The 14,119-nt window shown below is 51.9% G+C and overlaps 1 protein-coding gene across 1 annotated transcript in view; it reads right to left on the bottom strand.

The window, feature by feature from the left end:
* Positions 1–14,119, bottom strand: part of SND1 (staphylococcal nuclease and tudor domain containing 1) — a 229,721-nt gene that overhangs the window by 142,353 nt on the left and 73,249 nt on the right. The window contains exon 8 of the mRNA XM_042466503.1: positions 5,344–5,457. Coding sequence (XP_042322437.1) covers positions 5,344–5,457 — 114 coding nt within the window. The remainder of the gene's footprint in view (positions 1–5,343; positions 5,458–14,119) is intronic.

The following is a 14,119-nucleotide window of genomic DNA, read 5'->3' as shown; positions in this document are numbered from 1 at the left end:
AGCGGTTGCTTTTCTGCCAGTCCTGCATGGCTTTATTGCCAGTCCTTGCCAGTCCTGCAGAGTCCTGTCTCCAAAAGAGTCAAAAGGAGGGTACCACAAGCCACCAGGACTGGATAGTAATTTGAGATAATGCCGCTAAGAGAAGCTCAGATATCTTTTAAACCTTTCAAATGTAATCCAGGCAGGAGAGACGGAAAGGGTGTGTGACTCCAACATACAATTTAAATGGGTCCATTTCTAAATTTGGGCCACTGTGAGGCCAGAACAAGGCAAAGCTCTAGACACAAACTCTCCATGAAAGTCACTCATGTTTTCTGTTTCATAAAAAACAGGGGTGATCCACTTAGAGACCAGTGACTCCAAGTGGGTCCTTTTGGCACATGCAACCCTCCCTTCCCCAGGTCTGCCTTTTGCCAGGCAAAGAAATGTTTCCTCTCCAGAAGCCTCCAAGACCGGCCATCCGGCTTGCAAACAGACCCCACTGCACTCCCCTCCCCCAGACAACACGGAGGGACTCTTCGTCAACAGTGTGGCCTTGCTTGGCATTTCTGGCAGTCTGTGCATGCCTCCGGGGGTCTTGGGCAGGCAACTGGGCCCCCAAACCCACTGCAGTTGCCTGTCTTGCTCTGAAATATTTAAGGCAGTTTACAACGGGGACAAAAAGCCACAATGACATTGTGAAATTGCAAGTAGCGGTAAAAGCAGCAGGAGGAGGAGAAGAGGCATCCCTTCTGGGCAACACTTATATTCCAGCAGCCAAAAGGTGAAGATTTTAGCCTTCAGAGGATGGGCGAGAAAAAGGATTTCTGTGGGCCTTTCAGAGCACTTTAAGGGGGAGGTCTAGACAGCCGTGCCGCTAAGTATACAGGATGACGGACGGGAGGCAATGGAGTCACTGCACTGATATGCAACATCTGTGCCAGGTTCATTTTCTTGCCAGAGAACCTGCCATGCGATACTTGCATCAAGCCCAAAGAGGAGAGACACAGGTTTTTTGGATGGAGCAGGCTCTTCTGGAGGGCAAGAAGTGGGGGATGCCTCCGGGGAGGGCAACAATTCCCAAACCCAAGAGGAAGCTCCTTGGAGGAATGTCACACTCAAGCAGAACTATCAAGAACCGTGCCTCAAGCTCAGAGCCACACAACTGAGTCCAAGCTCTCCCTTTAATCGGTGATTATCAGGGACAGGAACAAGGGCAAGAGCCTCACACCTCCAAAGGTGGTAGATGTGGCCTTTTAGGGTTTGACGGATGGAAGAGCCCTCAATCCCCAGAAGAAGAGACATGTAGCAATAGCAAGGAACAGGAGAGGTCTTGCGTGGGCATGGCAAGCCAAGGCCAAGATCCGTGACGCAACCGAGAGGCTGGCAAGGCTCATCAAGCCGACTGACCCCTTCCTTCTGATCCCCACTGGTTCCTCCAGCAAGGTATAGCCTTTAATATATTTGAAGAGATTTTGAGGCTTCGGGGCGCAGGGCATTATTTCCTTGCTCCTCCTGTTGAAGACAGAGCCCAGGAAGAGGGAGAAGAAGAATACCAGGCATCCGCAAATGGTACCATCAAGAAAGATTTGGCTTCTTGGACCGTCTGCACTTTCATGAAGAGGGTCTTCTGGCAAGAGATGGTTTGCAACTCACAGTAGCTAGATTTGCCAGGAATTCAGAAATTGGATCAAGAGGTCTGGCTTTAAACTGAGTTATATGGGGCAGGGAGAAGTATTGTGAAGAGTAAAGGGACACCTTGGCTTCAGTGATAAATGGGGGATTGGGCCAGCAGCACAAGAACCCAAGAATGGACAGACAAACAACAACAAGGAATCAGCCGGGGAGCCTGGCCGATGGTCCCAGTCGTCTCTGCTCTAATGCACAGGGGATGCGCAACAAACAAGGCCAAGTCTTGCCAGAGGAAGGCAAACAGGATTTGATCTGCATCACTGGGACCTGGTGGAATGAGGCTGATGGCTGGAAAAAAGAAACGGAGAGGTATAATCTATTCCAACAAAATAGACCCAAAAGTAGAGGAGGAGGGATAGCACTGTATGTCAAGGACCTTTGAAGAGGCCCAGGACTTACATCCTGGAAGTCAGGGGGAAACCATCTGGAAAAAAACTAAAGGGGGCAGAAACAACAGGGATGTCATTGTGGGGGTCTACTGTGGACCCCCAAGCCAGACTGAGCACTTGGATGATGCCTTCCTACAACAGACTGCCCAATATTTACAAAGGAAAGGAACAGTAGTAGTAATGGGAGACTCCCCGGCATTTGCTGGGAATCTCACTTGGCTAAAAGTGTGCGGTTCAACAGATTCCTCGCTAGCCTTGCAGAAAATTCCCTTGTGCAAACAGTGGAGGAAGCAACCGCAGATCAGATATCATGGATCAGCTCCTAGCCAACAGACAAACTGGTCTAGGAGGTGGAAATAGTGAGTTCTTTGGGAAGCCAAATCTGACAATCTTTCTGTACTTCAACAAAGGCTTAGGGAAAGACCGGGAGAAATTTCATGGTCAGAAATGATCAAAGGGAAGGGAGTTTGTAGGAGTTTCTTGAAGGTGAGATACTGAAGGCTCCGCTGCAAAGAATCCAAGGAGCAGGAAAACTGGACAATGTCCCAAAACCCCAGGGCAGATGTATGAAGAACTCTGAGAAGAGATCTGTATAAGGAATGGAAGGAGGAGGAAACCATCCAACAGGAAGACAAAGGAAGAAACACTTTTTGTAGGATGGCAGTTAGGAAAAAACCCTCAAGCTTGATAGGGAGGCTAAAAAGGATGGAAAGGGATAGGCTGATTGATTGAGAAGTTTAGAGCAGGGGCAGGCAGCCCTTTTGAGCCGGGGGCCGGGTTGCTGTCCCTGAGACAACTGGGGGGCCAAAGCCAAATCAATCATCAATCAATCAATCAATAATATAGGACAACATTTTCAAATGGAGGACACATTTTTTAAAAACGGAGGACATGCAAAAAAAATTTGATGCTTTTTTAAAAATGTTAATATAAATGCATGTTTCTTAGGCATGATCAAAATGGAGGACATTTGGGCCTCAGAAGCTGACTGATATCAATATCACCATCACCATCACCATCATCACTATCATTAAAAGCACCGAAAATACACAGAAATGCACTTTGGAAAGTCACACTGTCTCACCTTCAGAAAGAGTGAGTGCATGTCTCAGAAACTGATATCATCATCATCATCATCACCACCACTATCATTGTTAAAACAAAGCAGACCTGTACAAATGGAATGGAAATCCTCCTCCTCCTGCTGCTACTCTGCTTCTTCTTCTTCCTCCTCCTCTTCCTGCTCCTTCCTCCCTCCTCCTCTTCCTCCTTCCTTCCTCCCTCCTCTTCCTTTTCCTCTTCCCCTTCCTTCCTTCCTTCCTCCTTCTGCTCCTTCCTTCCTCCCTCATCCTCCTCTTCCTCTTCCCCCGCCCCCTTCCTTCCCTGCCCCCGGCTGTCTGGCAGCCACAGGAAGGGAGGGAAGGAGGAGGAGGACCCCTGCCCCCTTCCTGCCCTGCCTGTCTGCCAGCTGAGGGCCGCTCGCGCGAGAGGCCTGGTCCTGCCGCCAATTGCCGCCGAAGCGGGGCCTTTGGCCTCTTGCGCGAGTGGCCTTTGGCCCCGCACCGGCGGCAATCGGCGGCAGGACCAGGCTCGGGCCGGTCCCAAGGCCTCACGGGGCCAGATCCAGCCCACCGGTCGGGGGTTGCCAACCCCTGGTTTAGAGCAAGAAGAAGAATAAAAAATGTTAGGGACGCTGTGTGGAGAAAATGGCGAAATGCTGGCGGAGACAGAGAGAGAGGCGGCTGAAGTGTTTAACACCTTCTTTGCTTCCTCCTTCTCCCAAAGGGAAAGCGGGGCTGTAACTGGTGAAAATGGAACACATCAGGCAGCAAGGAGGCCACCGCCTGGAACAGGTAAAGAGTTAGTAAAGGAAGACCCAGCGACTCTAAATGAATCCAGGTCTCTGGGGCCGGGGACGAAGAGGGACTTGCAGGCAGAATCCCAGAGCCACTCTCAACCAGCTTTGGGAATTTCTGGAGGACAAGGGAGGTCCCAGCAGATTGCAGGAGAGCAGCCTTGTCCCCATCTTCCAAACTACCAATGTCGGGTTGACACTGATACTAGGCAAAGTGTTCAAACAGGTCATTAAACATTAAACACAATATATATAGCCAAGTCCTTCCCAGGCAACATCCTCTGAAGATGCCAGATGCCACAGATGCTGCTTGCAAAACGTCAGGAAGAAACTCTGCTAGAACTCTGCCACAGAGCCCCAAATACCCACAAAAACCTATAGATCATTCAACTGCATTAAACACAGAAAGGAACGCCGTGATTGCTAAGAGACACATGGGTTCCAAACTAGGATCCCAATCTCAGGCCCCTCCCTCCCTGCAGCCCTGGCTGGTTTCCCAGCATTCCTATGGCACTTCCTCCTTCTAAAAGGCTGAACTGCTTCTCCTCATGCATAGTTAGTCCCTGGCAGTAAAACCCAAAGCATAAAACATGGGTGGTTTTGCCCACCTGCTGCTGGAAGTAGCCCATCTACCCCTAAGAACTCCTCTGAAGAAGAATTTGACCCTCATGGGGGGGGGGGGCAAAGGAGTGTCTGTGTTTCCCAAAACAAGAGAGGTCAAGCCACGCCTTGGAGCCTGGGCCCCAAACCCAGAAACACCCTCCCCAGCAGTGGGGCAAGGAACCCATGCTCCTTCCTTCCATCGGGGCTCAGACCTTTCAATAGAGCCCTCCCTCTTGGGAGCCAGAATCCACTCCTTCCACCTCAAAGGAAAAGGCACCGGCCCCCTCTGCTTGCATGACTCTCCCCACTGCTAAGGGGCAGAGAGGGATTCTCCTAGGCTTGCAGAAAGCAACCATACAGAGGAATCAGCTGTTCTTCATCCTTTCCTCGCAAGCCGGTGGGGCTCTTCCTCATGCAACCTCCCCATTGCTCCCCATGGCCATGTAACTGAGGCCAGAAGGACGAAGGGGATGCTCCCCAGGAGAAGCACTGGGCATAGCCACTGCAACCATTCCCCTTGGCCTCAGAGGAGGACTGTGGCCCTCAAGCTCCCGGGGAGGAAGCCTGGGAGAGTCTTCCCTAAGACAAGGCCACCCACAGGTCTGTGACAAGATCTGCTCCATTCAGGGCTTGGTGCTCTAACCCACCCCACATCTTGCCTCTTTCACAAACCCTGATCCTAACCTCCTGGCACAACAAACCCTTGGCAAGGGGCATGTGAGAAGGTGGGGGGCTGAGGAGTAACTCTGCAAAGAGCCAAATGCCAGAGGAGCTTGCCTGCCAGCCAGCCCCCACCTCAACCCTCCACAAGAGACGCCCTCCTACCTGGGCACCTTCGCCTTCCAGCCGAGGGGGGCGGATGCTCGAGAGGTGGACGGTCTTGTAGTCCCCTGAGTTGAGCTTCACTATGATGGCATCTGCGTTGAGCACCTGCACCACCTGAGGAGAGAAAGGGACAGGAGCTAAAGAGAAGGCCTGATGACAGCACCTGAGCATGAGGCCCCCACCCCACCCCAAAAACAGCAGCAGCAGCAGCAGGAGCTGCTGCTCCTTCACACTTGAACCTGTGCCCCAACTATTCTGGCAAGCCAGTTATGTTCCATGGTTGTGAGTGACAACTGCCCTGACTCTGTCCTGAGGACCAACCCTGACTCTCACATGGCTCTTCCTCCCAGAATGTCCTGAACAGCAAGGCCACTTGCTTGGGGGCACCTGGTCTCAGACAGACACCAGCTCTTCCACCACCTCCCCACATGCCCAGAGCCACCTGGGAGCCAAGCATGTTGTGGCAGAGGATGCACCAAGCAAGCAACCCAAGGCAGAACAGAGTATGCAGCATGCATGTCTGCTGTGTGTGAAAAAAGCTCCTTCTGCCACTCAGTGGCACCCGTAAGTGGCCATCTGTCAGGAAGTTTCCAAATGACTGCAGGGTTGCAACGGTGCCCAGGCCCCTTAGAGCAGCTGAGAAAGATTCGCTGAGCACTTTGCGTGGCAACAGAAGACACTACGACTGACATAGACTTAAATGATGCTTCCTGCTCACCATCTGGGCAGCTGCTAGGGCCCAAAAGAGCGTGAGGACGAGGTGGGAGTCATATCCAGCAGCTCAGCCGCTGGCTGTCCTCCTTCCACCCAATTTCAACCAGATGACCGGGCAACAGAGATGGGTATGGGGTTAACACATCTCTTTGCAAGGGACAGTGGAGCAAAACTGGTACCCTTCCACTTGGCTAGCTGTCTGGAGAACGATGCACCCAGCGACACCATCCTTGCTTTGGCAACCAGAGCCATCACAGAACCCAATGGCGAATCTGCCAAATGTCCTGCCAGCTCTGCCCTTGTGGACCCTCTGCCACCCACCAGGCCACCTTTAAGGTCTTGGTCTTGACATACAGAGCCCCTACAGACCTCTCCAGAGACAGCCAACAGCAGCCCAGCTGTGCCACCAATGCCAGCAGAGAGCTGATGGACAAGCACCGAGGTGGAAGAGACCTTCCTCTCTCGGGGGGGGGGGGGGACCCATCTCGCTCCTTTTCCCACAAGTCAGGACACCTCAAGACATGAAGGCTCCAACAAAGCTCCCTCCCAGCATCTGCCATGAACCCCCCCCCCCCCAGTCAAGCCCTGGAAGCATGTGGTCACCCTGGGGGAGCCTGGTGCGTTTGTGCACCTTTGCCCCCCCCCCAATCCTGGACCTGTTGGCAAACGAACGACATCACACTACTCTGTTATAGGGCTATTATTCCACTTCAGTGGCTATGCCTGCCTCTTATGGCATTCTGGGGTTTGTAGTTTAGAGAGGCCTAAGAGCGCTCTGGCTGAGAATCGTAAACACTCCTCCTTTAAATGTCCAGTGGGGCATTGTTCAAAGTCTCTGGACAGCCAGGGAGTTTGTTGGGTCCCTCAAAGAGGCTGGTGAACACTGCTGCCTGGTTTCACCCGTGGCCAAATGACCCTCCGGAAGGGCTTCTCCCATGGGGGCAGATGGGACAGGGGTCCGCCACCCAAAGCGGCTGGCACAGACGCCTGCATAGCAGATAGGCTCCTTCTTGGGCCCCTTCCTGAGGAAGGAAGCAGCGTTCCTCCGCTGTTGCTGGGCGACAGAGAGAGAAAACGAGATTCCAATTAGCAACCATGCATCACTCCAGATAGCAATTTGATATTGTCAGTTTCAAAGCTGCCTCTTAATACTCCTTTTTTCCATACTTGTTATTGCACCCTTTTTAAATGCCTATGAAATGCTTTCGAAAAGCTTTTCGAATGACTTTGTTTTACAGTAAATTACTACAGTAAATTACTACTTCAAAGCCTTCTGTTCAAAGTGCAAACAGCTATTGCTCTGCCCCTTGGAGCACTGATTGGAGGCGACGGCAAAGGCAGCAACCTGAATGGGGAGAAAGGAGGCAGGTGGGGGCACCCCAAAGCGCATGCCCAGGGCCAGTCTCTCTGGCAGGCGGCATCGGGAGCCACCAAGGCAAGCAGGAACCTCCTGGGGGCCCCAGGGACCCACCCCAGGAGAAAAGCAGAGTACAAATCCCACAAATGAATAACCCAAACAAATAGGGGTCCAAGGGGAGCCCTGGCTGGCCCAGGAGAAAGTGGACTCTGCCGGAGGACCCGCTTCATGGGACCAAAACCAGAGCAAGCGTCTTCCTTCCCGACATCTTGTTTCGGTTTTGGCCGAGGTTACGGGGCAGTGGCCGGAAGGCTGCTTTTGGTCAACATACAAATGAAGTAGGGGCGGATAGCCTTAATGCCAGAGCCAAGCATGGCCACGGTCTGCCCAGGGCTGTCCACTGGCAGCAGACGCAGCGGGCAGAAGTGGGCATCTCATGCAGTGACCTGGGCTTTCTCACCTCACATCTCAGGATCTCATTTCCACAGAAACTCTTAGGACTCCAGCATGCGCAGTGCTGGGAAGACAACTGTTCTGCCCATCTGAGGGAGGGAAGTGGGGATGCATTCACCGGGTGTCACCCCCTTCGTTGTGTCACCTGGTCCTGTCGGGACCCTCTGTGCGCGCACACACACACCCAGTGAAGTTACTGCACACAGCTATAGGACTGGTCCAGGTTAGAATCCCATTATGTCCCAGGTCAAGTTTTATTGCATGTTTACTGCAGAAATACCGCTAAACGCTGGCACCGAAGGTCTATGTTTCTATCAACTATGTTCCCAATGCCAATGCTGCTATAAAATACAGGTAGACAGAAGACAAGGAGGAAAACCAGGAGCCTGACCAGGGATAAGCAGATACAGTGGTACCCCGGGATACGAATGCGCCGGGTTACGAATTTTTCGGGATACGAAAAAATCCCATAGGGATTTATTGCTTCGGCTTACGAAGGTTTCTTCGGGTTACGAAAAAACCGCGGCGCTATTTTCCGCCACCGGAGGGCAGCAGAGAGCTATTTTTCCATTAGCGCCTATGGGAATTCGGCTTACGAAGGTATTTCGGGTTACGAAATTAACCGCGGAACGAATTAATTTCGTAACCCGGGGTACCACTGTACTATAAAAAGGGCCTTCTTTGTTAACTGAGGTATTGCCAGTACAGCAGTTTTCAAAGGGAAAAGTAAGCTCTCAACATTATGAAAAACTCCCTGAGGGTAAAGGCTGTTTGACAGTAAAGATGCTGCTGCCTCAATGGAGGCTGATGGAGTCTCCTTCTTTGGAGGCTGTTTTAAGCAGAGGCTGGATGGCCAACTGTGACAGGGAAGGGCTTTGGTTGTGAGTTCCTGCATGGCAGAGGGGGGTTGGACTGGATGGCCCTTGGGGTCCCTTCCAACTCTAGGATTCTGTGATTCTATGACCCCATAGTGCATCCCCTTCTGCCCTGCAGGAATCCGCAACAGAAGCACTGGATGCACACCCAGCAGCTTCTCTTTCAAGACCTCCAAAGAAGAGAGAGTCTGCCGTTGAATATCACCTGCAGTTAAGAAGCTCTACCTAAAGTTTAGGTAGAACCTCTTCTCTCCACATTTGAATCCATTGTTTCCTCCTCTCTCCTCTGGAGTGCAAAGGCTGGAGCACAAACCAAAACTTTTGTCCCTGGGAAAGGTCCCCCAAAGGGGTCTGGAGGGTCTGCGGAGGGAGGGAGTCAGAAGGGTGCAGAAGGGCTCCCATGTCCTCCAATGACACGAAGTGACCCCCTCCTTCCCCTTCCCCCCACATGCCATTCCCACACAGCCGGCCAAGAACAAATGTGCCAACAGCTGCCCACTTTGGGCCACAAGGGGCCAATCAGGCTCCATCAGCATTCTGCCGCCAAGAGGACACCAGTGCCCACCTCCACCCACCCGCCAGCGCCGTGGGGTGGGGATGGGAGCCAAAGCAGTGGTCCTGCTGGGCCCAAATCCTACAGGAGCAGCAAGTCCTTCTCTCCCCTCGAGAGATCCGTGAAGATGGACAGAGAGGTGCCCATGGAGTCCTTCCTGCCCTTGGAGGCTCTGGCAGTGCAGGGCAGCTGGTCCTCCCTTCCTCCCTCCATCGCTCTCACAGGCACCCCTCCCAGTCTGCCTTGTCACAAACAATTCACACACACACACACACACACACAGAGTGGCAGCAGGGGGGGGGGAGCTGACACTCCAGAATCAGGCCACAGAGGGGAAGGGGTTTCTTCGTGTGATATCTTTGTCAGCCACCACACAGACACTGACGCGTGGAGGCATGCCCTCTCTTGCTCTGAGCCAAGGGACTCTGGAAACCAAGGCAGGAAAGGGTCCAGACACACTCTCACACACAGAGAGAGCACAACCGCCTCTGGCCAAGAGGGGCACAAAAAACCCCACTCCCCACAAACTTCCAGAGCCCCTTGGGTCAGAGCAATCTGAGAGACCATACTAGCACCAGCCACCCATCAGGCTACCCTGGACTGCAGGTGAAGGAGGGGGTCAGCCTTGGGCCCCAGGCCTTCCTGGGTCCGACCTACGGCCCATCTTCAGACCATAAGGATGAGGAGGACACATAGCAGGAAGATGCCACCTTCAGCAGAAATGAACCAGCTGGCCATGCCAAGCAAAGGTTCAGCTGAGCGTTGTTTCTTCTGAAGCAATGGGGCTGCCGATCTGGGAGACAAGGAGAGCCTCCTGTGACTGCTGCCTAACCCCACAAGTCGGGGGAAATGGGGAGGAAGGGGAATGGGGAATGGCCACACAGCAAGAGCACCTGCCCTCTGTGCCAAGAAGAGAGCCAGGGCACCACTGCTGCTGCCAGAAGTCCCAGCCATTGCCAGGCTGAGCTGCCCAGGGAGGGTCACTTGGGGTCCGCTCCACCATGCAACCAGTGCACCTTGGCAACAGTGTGCACCCCCACAACCACAAGTGTGAACATGTGGCGGATCAGCTGTCCTCCTCTGTGCCTGGCATCAATAGGCACCACCCCCTCATTTCCTGCCAGTTTTAGCAGGGGCGCCCCAAGGACCACAATACATTTCTTCAAAGAGGAGAGTGAGGAGGAGGCTCGCAGGGGGTCTCCTGCCTGCCCTCCAGCCCCCCCCCCCCAGGAAACCTGCAAAGAGGCATCCAGAGGGCATTTGGAGGGGAGGGAACGAGGGGGGTCAGCTGCCAGAGGAGGAGGAGAGCCCCCCTCTGGCCTGGGTACCCCCTGCTCTCCCCATGGAAGGATGCTCAGGAGAGCTCAGTCAGGTGGCACTTGCTCAGCCCCAGTGCCTGTCTGGCCTCCCTCTGCTTTCGGGGCTTGCTTCCCAGGAGCCAAGCTGGGACAGCCCCTGCCACTCACTCTGCAGCTGCCCAGCAGGAAGGGCAAGGGCGCCACCTGGTGGCCACGGCCAGCAGTATCCCTTTAAGGCAGGGCTTTTCCAGCAGGAGGTCACAGCGGGAGGACACTCTGGCCCCCAATGCCACCCTGCTGCTCTTCCAGCAACCTCCCAGGTGGGATGCCAAGTGGGCACACAAAGCTCACCGCTGCTCTGGCCGCTGCAGGGCAAGGCTGGGACTGGCAGCCCCCCCCCCCCCAAACTTGGCTGTTTCCCTCTGGAAGCAAATTGGTTGGGGAAAAAGTGCTGGGAGAGGAAGGAAGCAGGGAGGGCTCACTCCAGCCTTGCTTCTAGGCTAGACTGCTACAAGGCATTCCTAGTGGGACTGCTCTTGAAGGCTGGCAGGAAAGGCCAGGGCTCCCACGGCAGACCAGGCAGGGCCAGGTCTCCACCAGTTTCACTGCCTACCCACCCGCTCCCATTGCTTCTGGGTAAGCCCTAGAGATCGAGGTGGGAGCTGTAAGAAGAGATACAACACCATAGCACCAATGTTCCTTCGCAAGCAAAATTATGCTCAAAATCCTGCAGCCTAGACTCCAGGACATGGAAGTGGGTTCAGGACAAGGAAAGGCATCAGGGAGCCCATTGCAAACACAGAATGGCTCATGGAGACCCCCAAGGACTTCCAGGAAAAAATCAGCACATGCTTCATAGACAAAGCCTTCAACTGCATAGATCACAAAAAGCTATGGAAAGCTCTTGGAGACATGATGGAGTGCCCTTGCATCTGACAGTCCTGATGAGGGATCTGTACTTAGGACAAGAGGCAACTGTGAGAAGAGAATATGGAGAAACAGAACGGCTCCCAGTCGGCAAGGAAGTCAGGCAAGGCTGCACAATGGCACCCTCCCTTTCTGTTCCCCTTGGACACAGAAAATATCATGCCAAGAGCAGGCTTAGGCTCAGAAAAAGAAGGAATAAAGATAGGAGGAATGCCACCATACCACTAGCGGAAAACATCAAAGACTTGGAAGAAGTATTGAGCCAAGGAAGAAAGTGCAACGGCAGGATTGATGTGGAACATAATGAAAACCCAAATAAATACCACAAATGATATACAATGCAGAAATCAAAATAGTTAAAAGAATTATTGTACCTTGGATCAAAGATGGATCAGAAAGGAGACTGGAGTCAAGAAATCACAAGATTAAGTCATGCCAGACAAATCTAACATCTCTTTGATATAATGACCATCTTGGTAGATGAAGGGAATGCTATGGATGAAGTAGATCTTGATTTCAGTAAGGCCTTTGACAAGGTTTCCCGATGCAGTCTTGCAAACAAGCTTGTAAAATGAGGGCTAGGCAAGGCAACTGTTACATGGATTAGTAATTGGTTGACCGGACGAACCCAAAGGATGGTCAGCAATGGCTCTTTTTCACCCTGGAGAGAAGTGACCAGTGGGGTGTCCAGTGGGGCTCTGTCCTGGGCCCAGTGCTATTCAACATCTTTATCAATGACCTGGATGACAGAATTGGGGGAATACTTATCAAATTTGCAGATGATACCAAATTAGGAGGAATAGCTAATACTCCAGAGGACAGGATCAAGATTCAAAATGACCTGAATAGACTAGAAAGCTGGGCCAAAGCTAACAAAATGAAATTCAACACGGAGAAATGTAAGGTATTGCACTTAGGGCAGAAAAATGAAATGCACAGATATAGGATTATGGGGGACACCTGGCTGAATATGTATGACTTATATGTATGAAAGGGATCTAGGAGTCCAAGTAGACCACAAGTTGAACATGAGTCAACAGTGTAGTGCGGCAGCTAAAAAGGCCAATGCGATTCTAGGCTGCATCAATAGAAGTCTAGTGTCTAGATCAAGGGAAGTCATAGTGCCACTCTATTCTGCTTTGGTCAGGCCCCACCTAGAATATTGTGTCCAGTTCTGGGCCCACAATTCAAAAAGGACATTGAGAAACTGGAGCCATGTGTCCAAAGGAGGGTGACTAAAATGGTGAAGGGTCTGGAAACCATGGAGCCCTATGAGAAAAGACTCAGGGAGATGCTGGGGATGTTTAGCCTGGAGAAAAGAAGGTTAAGAGGAGACATGAGAGCCCTGTTTAAGTATCTGAAGGGATGTCATATTGAGGAGGGAGCAAGCTTGTTTTCTGCTGCTCCAGAGAACAGGACCCAATGGAGTAATGGATGGAAGCTGCAGGAAAAGAGATTCCAGCTTAACATTAGGAGGGACTTCCTGAGAGTAAGGGCTGTTCAGCAGTGGAATATGTTCCCTTGGAGGTGATAGAATATCCTTCTTTGGAGGCTGTTTTCAAACAGAGGCTGGATGGCCATCTGTCAATGGGGTGCTTTGATTGAGCGTTCCTGCATGGCACAATGGGGCTGGACTGGATGGCCCTTCTAGGGGTCTCTTCCAACTCTATGATCCCATGATAAGAAAGCCCAGGTGGACATACCGCTTTCTATAGGCTTGCAATGGGGGTTGATGGTAGTTCTGTCTGCAAAAGTCAAGCTGTTCACTTAGTTGTGATTTCTGAATAAAGTTGCGCTATTATCGCACAGGCGGCTGGTTTTCTGAACCAAAGGAAACGGGAAGAGCGCAACAGTGTGCCTTCTTCGTTGCGTAGCTTTCACAAAAATACACAGAACTATGGTGGCCTATTTGATTCTGATTTCAGTATTTGATTATATGCCTTTAGACCTGAGAATCTCATCTAGATCCTTCCCAGGTGCCAAGCCTTAGTTTTGTTCTGACTTCTTGGCGACCGTCTCCATCTTGATTACTGACTCAGTCCTCAAGGACTGTGAAGTCACTTGCATTCAACTACAACTGTAACCCTGAGGGCAGGGAACTGTCTAATTAAAGGTAATCATTGTCAGCTGCTCTGAGAGCCGTCTAAATGCCAGAAATCAATCAAATACAATGAATCGTTGGCCAAAGAGCAGGATACAAATCAATATCATCATCACCATCATCATCATCCTGCTGCTGCTGCTGCTGCTGCTGCTTCTTTTGGACTTCCTTCCTTAGTTTTAGTCAGTGCTCATTCCAAGGGCTTCTCGTCTGGTGCAGCGCTTACATTTTCACAGCCCTTTCCTCCAAGTCTGGTGAGTCTATGTACAGATGATCAAATAGAGCCCCGCTTGAGCCCCACTCCGACGGAAGGCATTTCGCTCTCCCGGTTCTGAACTGGCTGTTGTTGCTGTTGTTATGCATTCACTGATATCCCGCCTTTCTCCCACGACGCCGACGCAAGGCGAACAACACATTCAAAACAACAGGAATGTATAAATATAAACTTTAAAAAACAAAGTATTTTAAAAGTTAAAAGCCATCCTTTAAAATGTAAAA

The sequence above is a fragment of the Sceloporus undulatus genome, chromosome 5 (genome assembly GCF_019175285.1).
Source record: "Sceloporus undulatus isolate JIND9_A2432 ecotype Alabama chromosome 5, SceUnd_v1.1, whole genome shotgun sequence".
Taxonomy (NCBI): domain Eukaryota; kingdom Metazoa; phylum Chordata; class Lepidosauria; order Squamata; family Phrynosomatidae; genus Sceloporus; species Sceloporus undulatus.
This window is presented reverse-complemented; position numbering and strand designations above follow the sequence as displayed.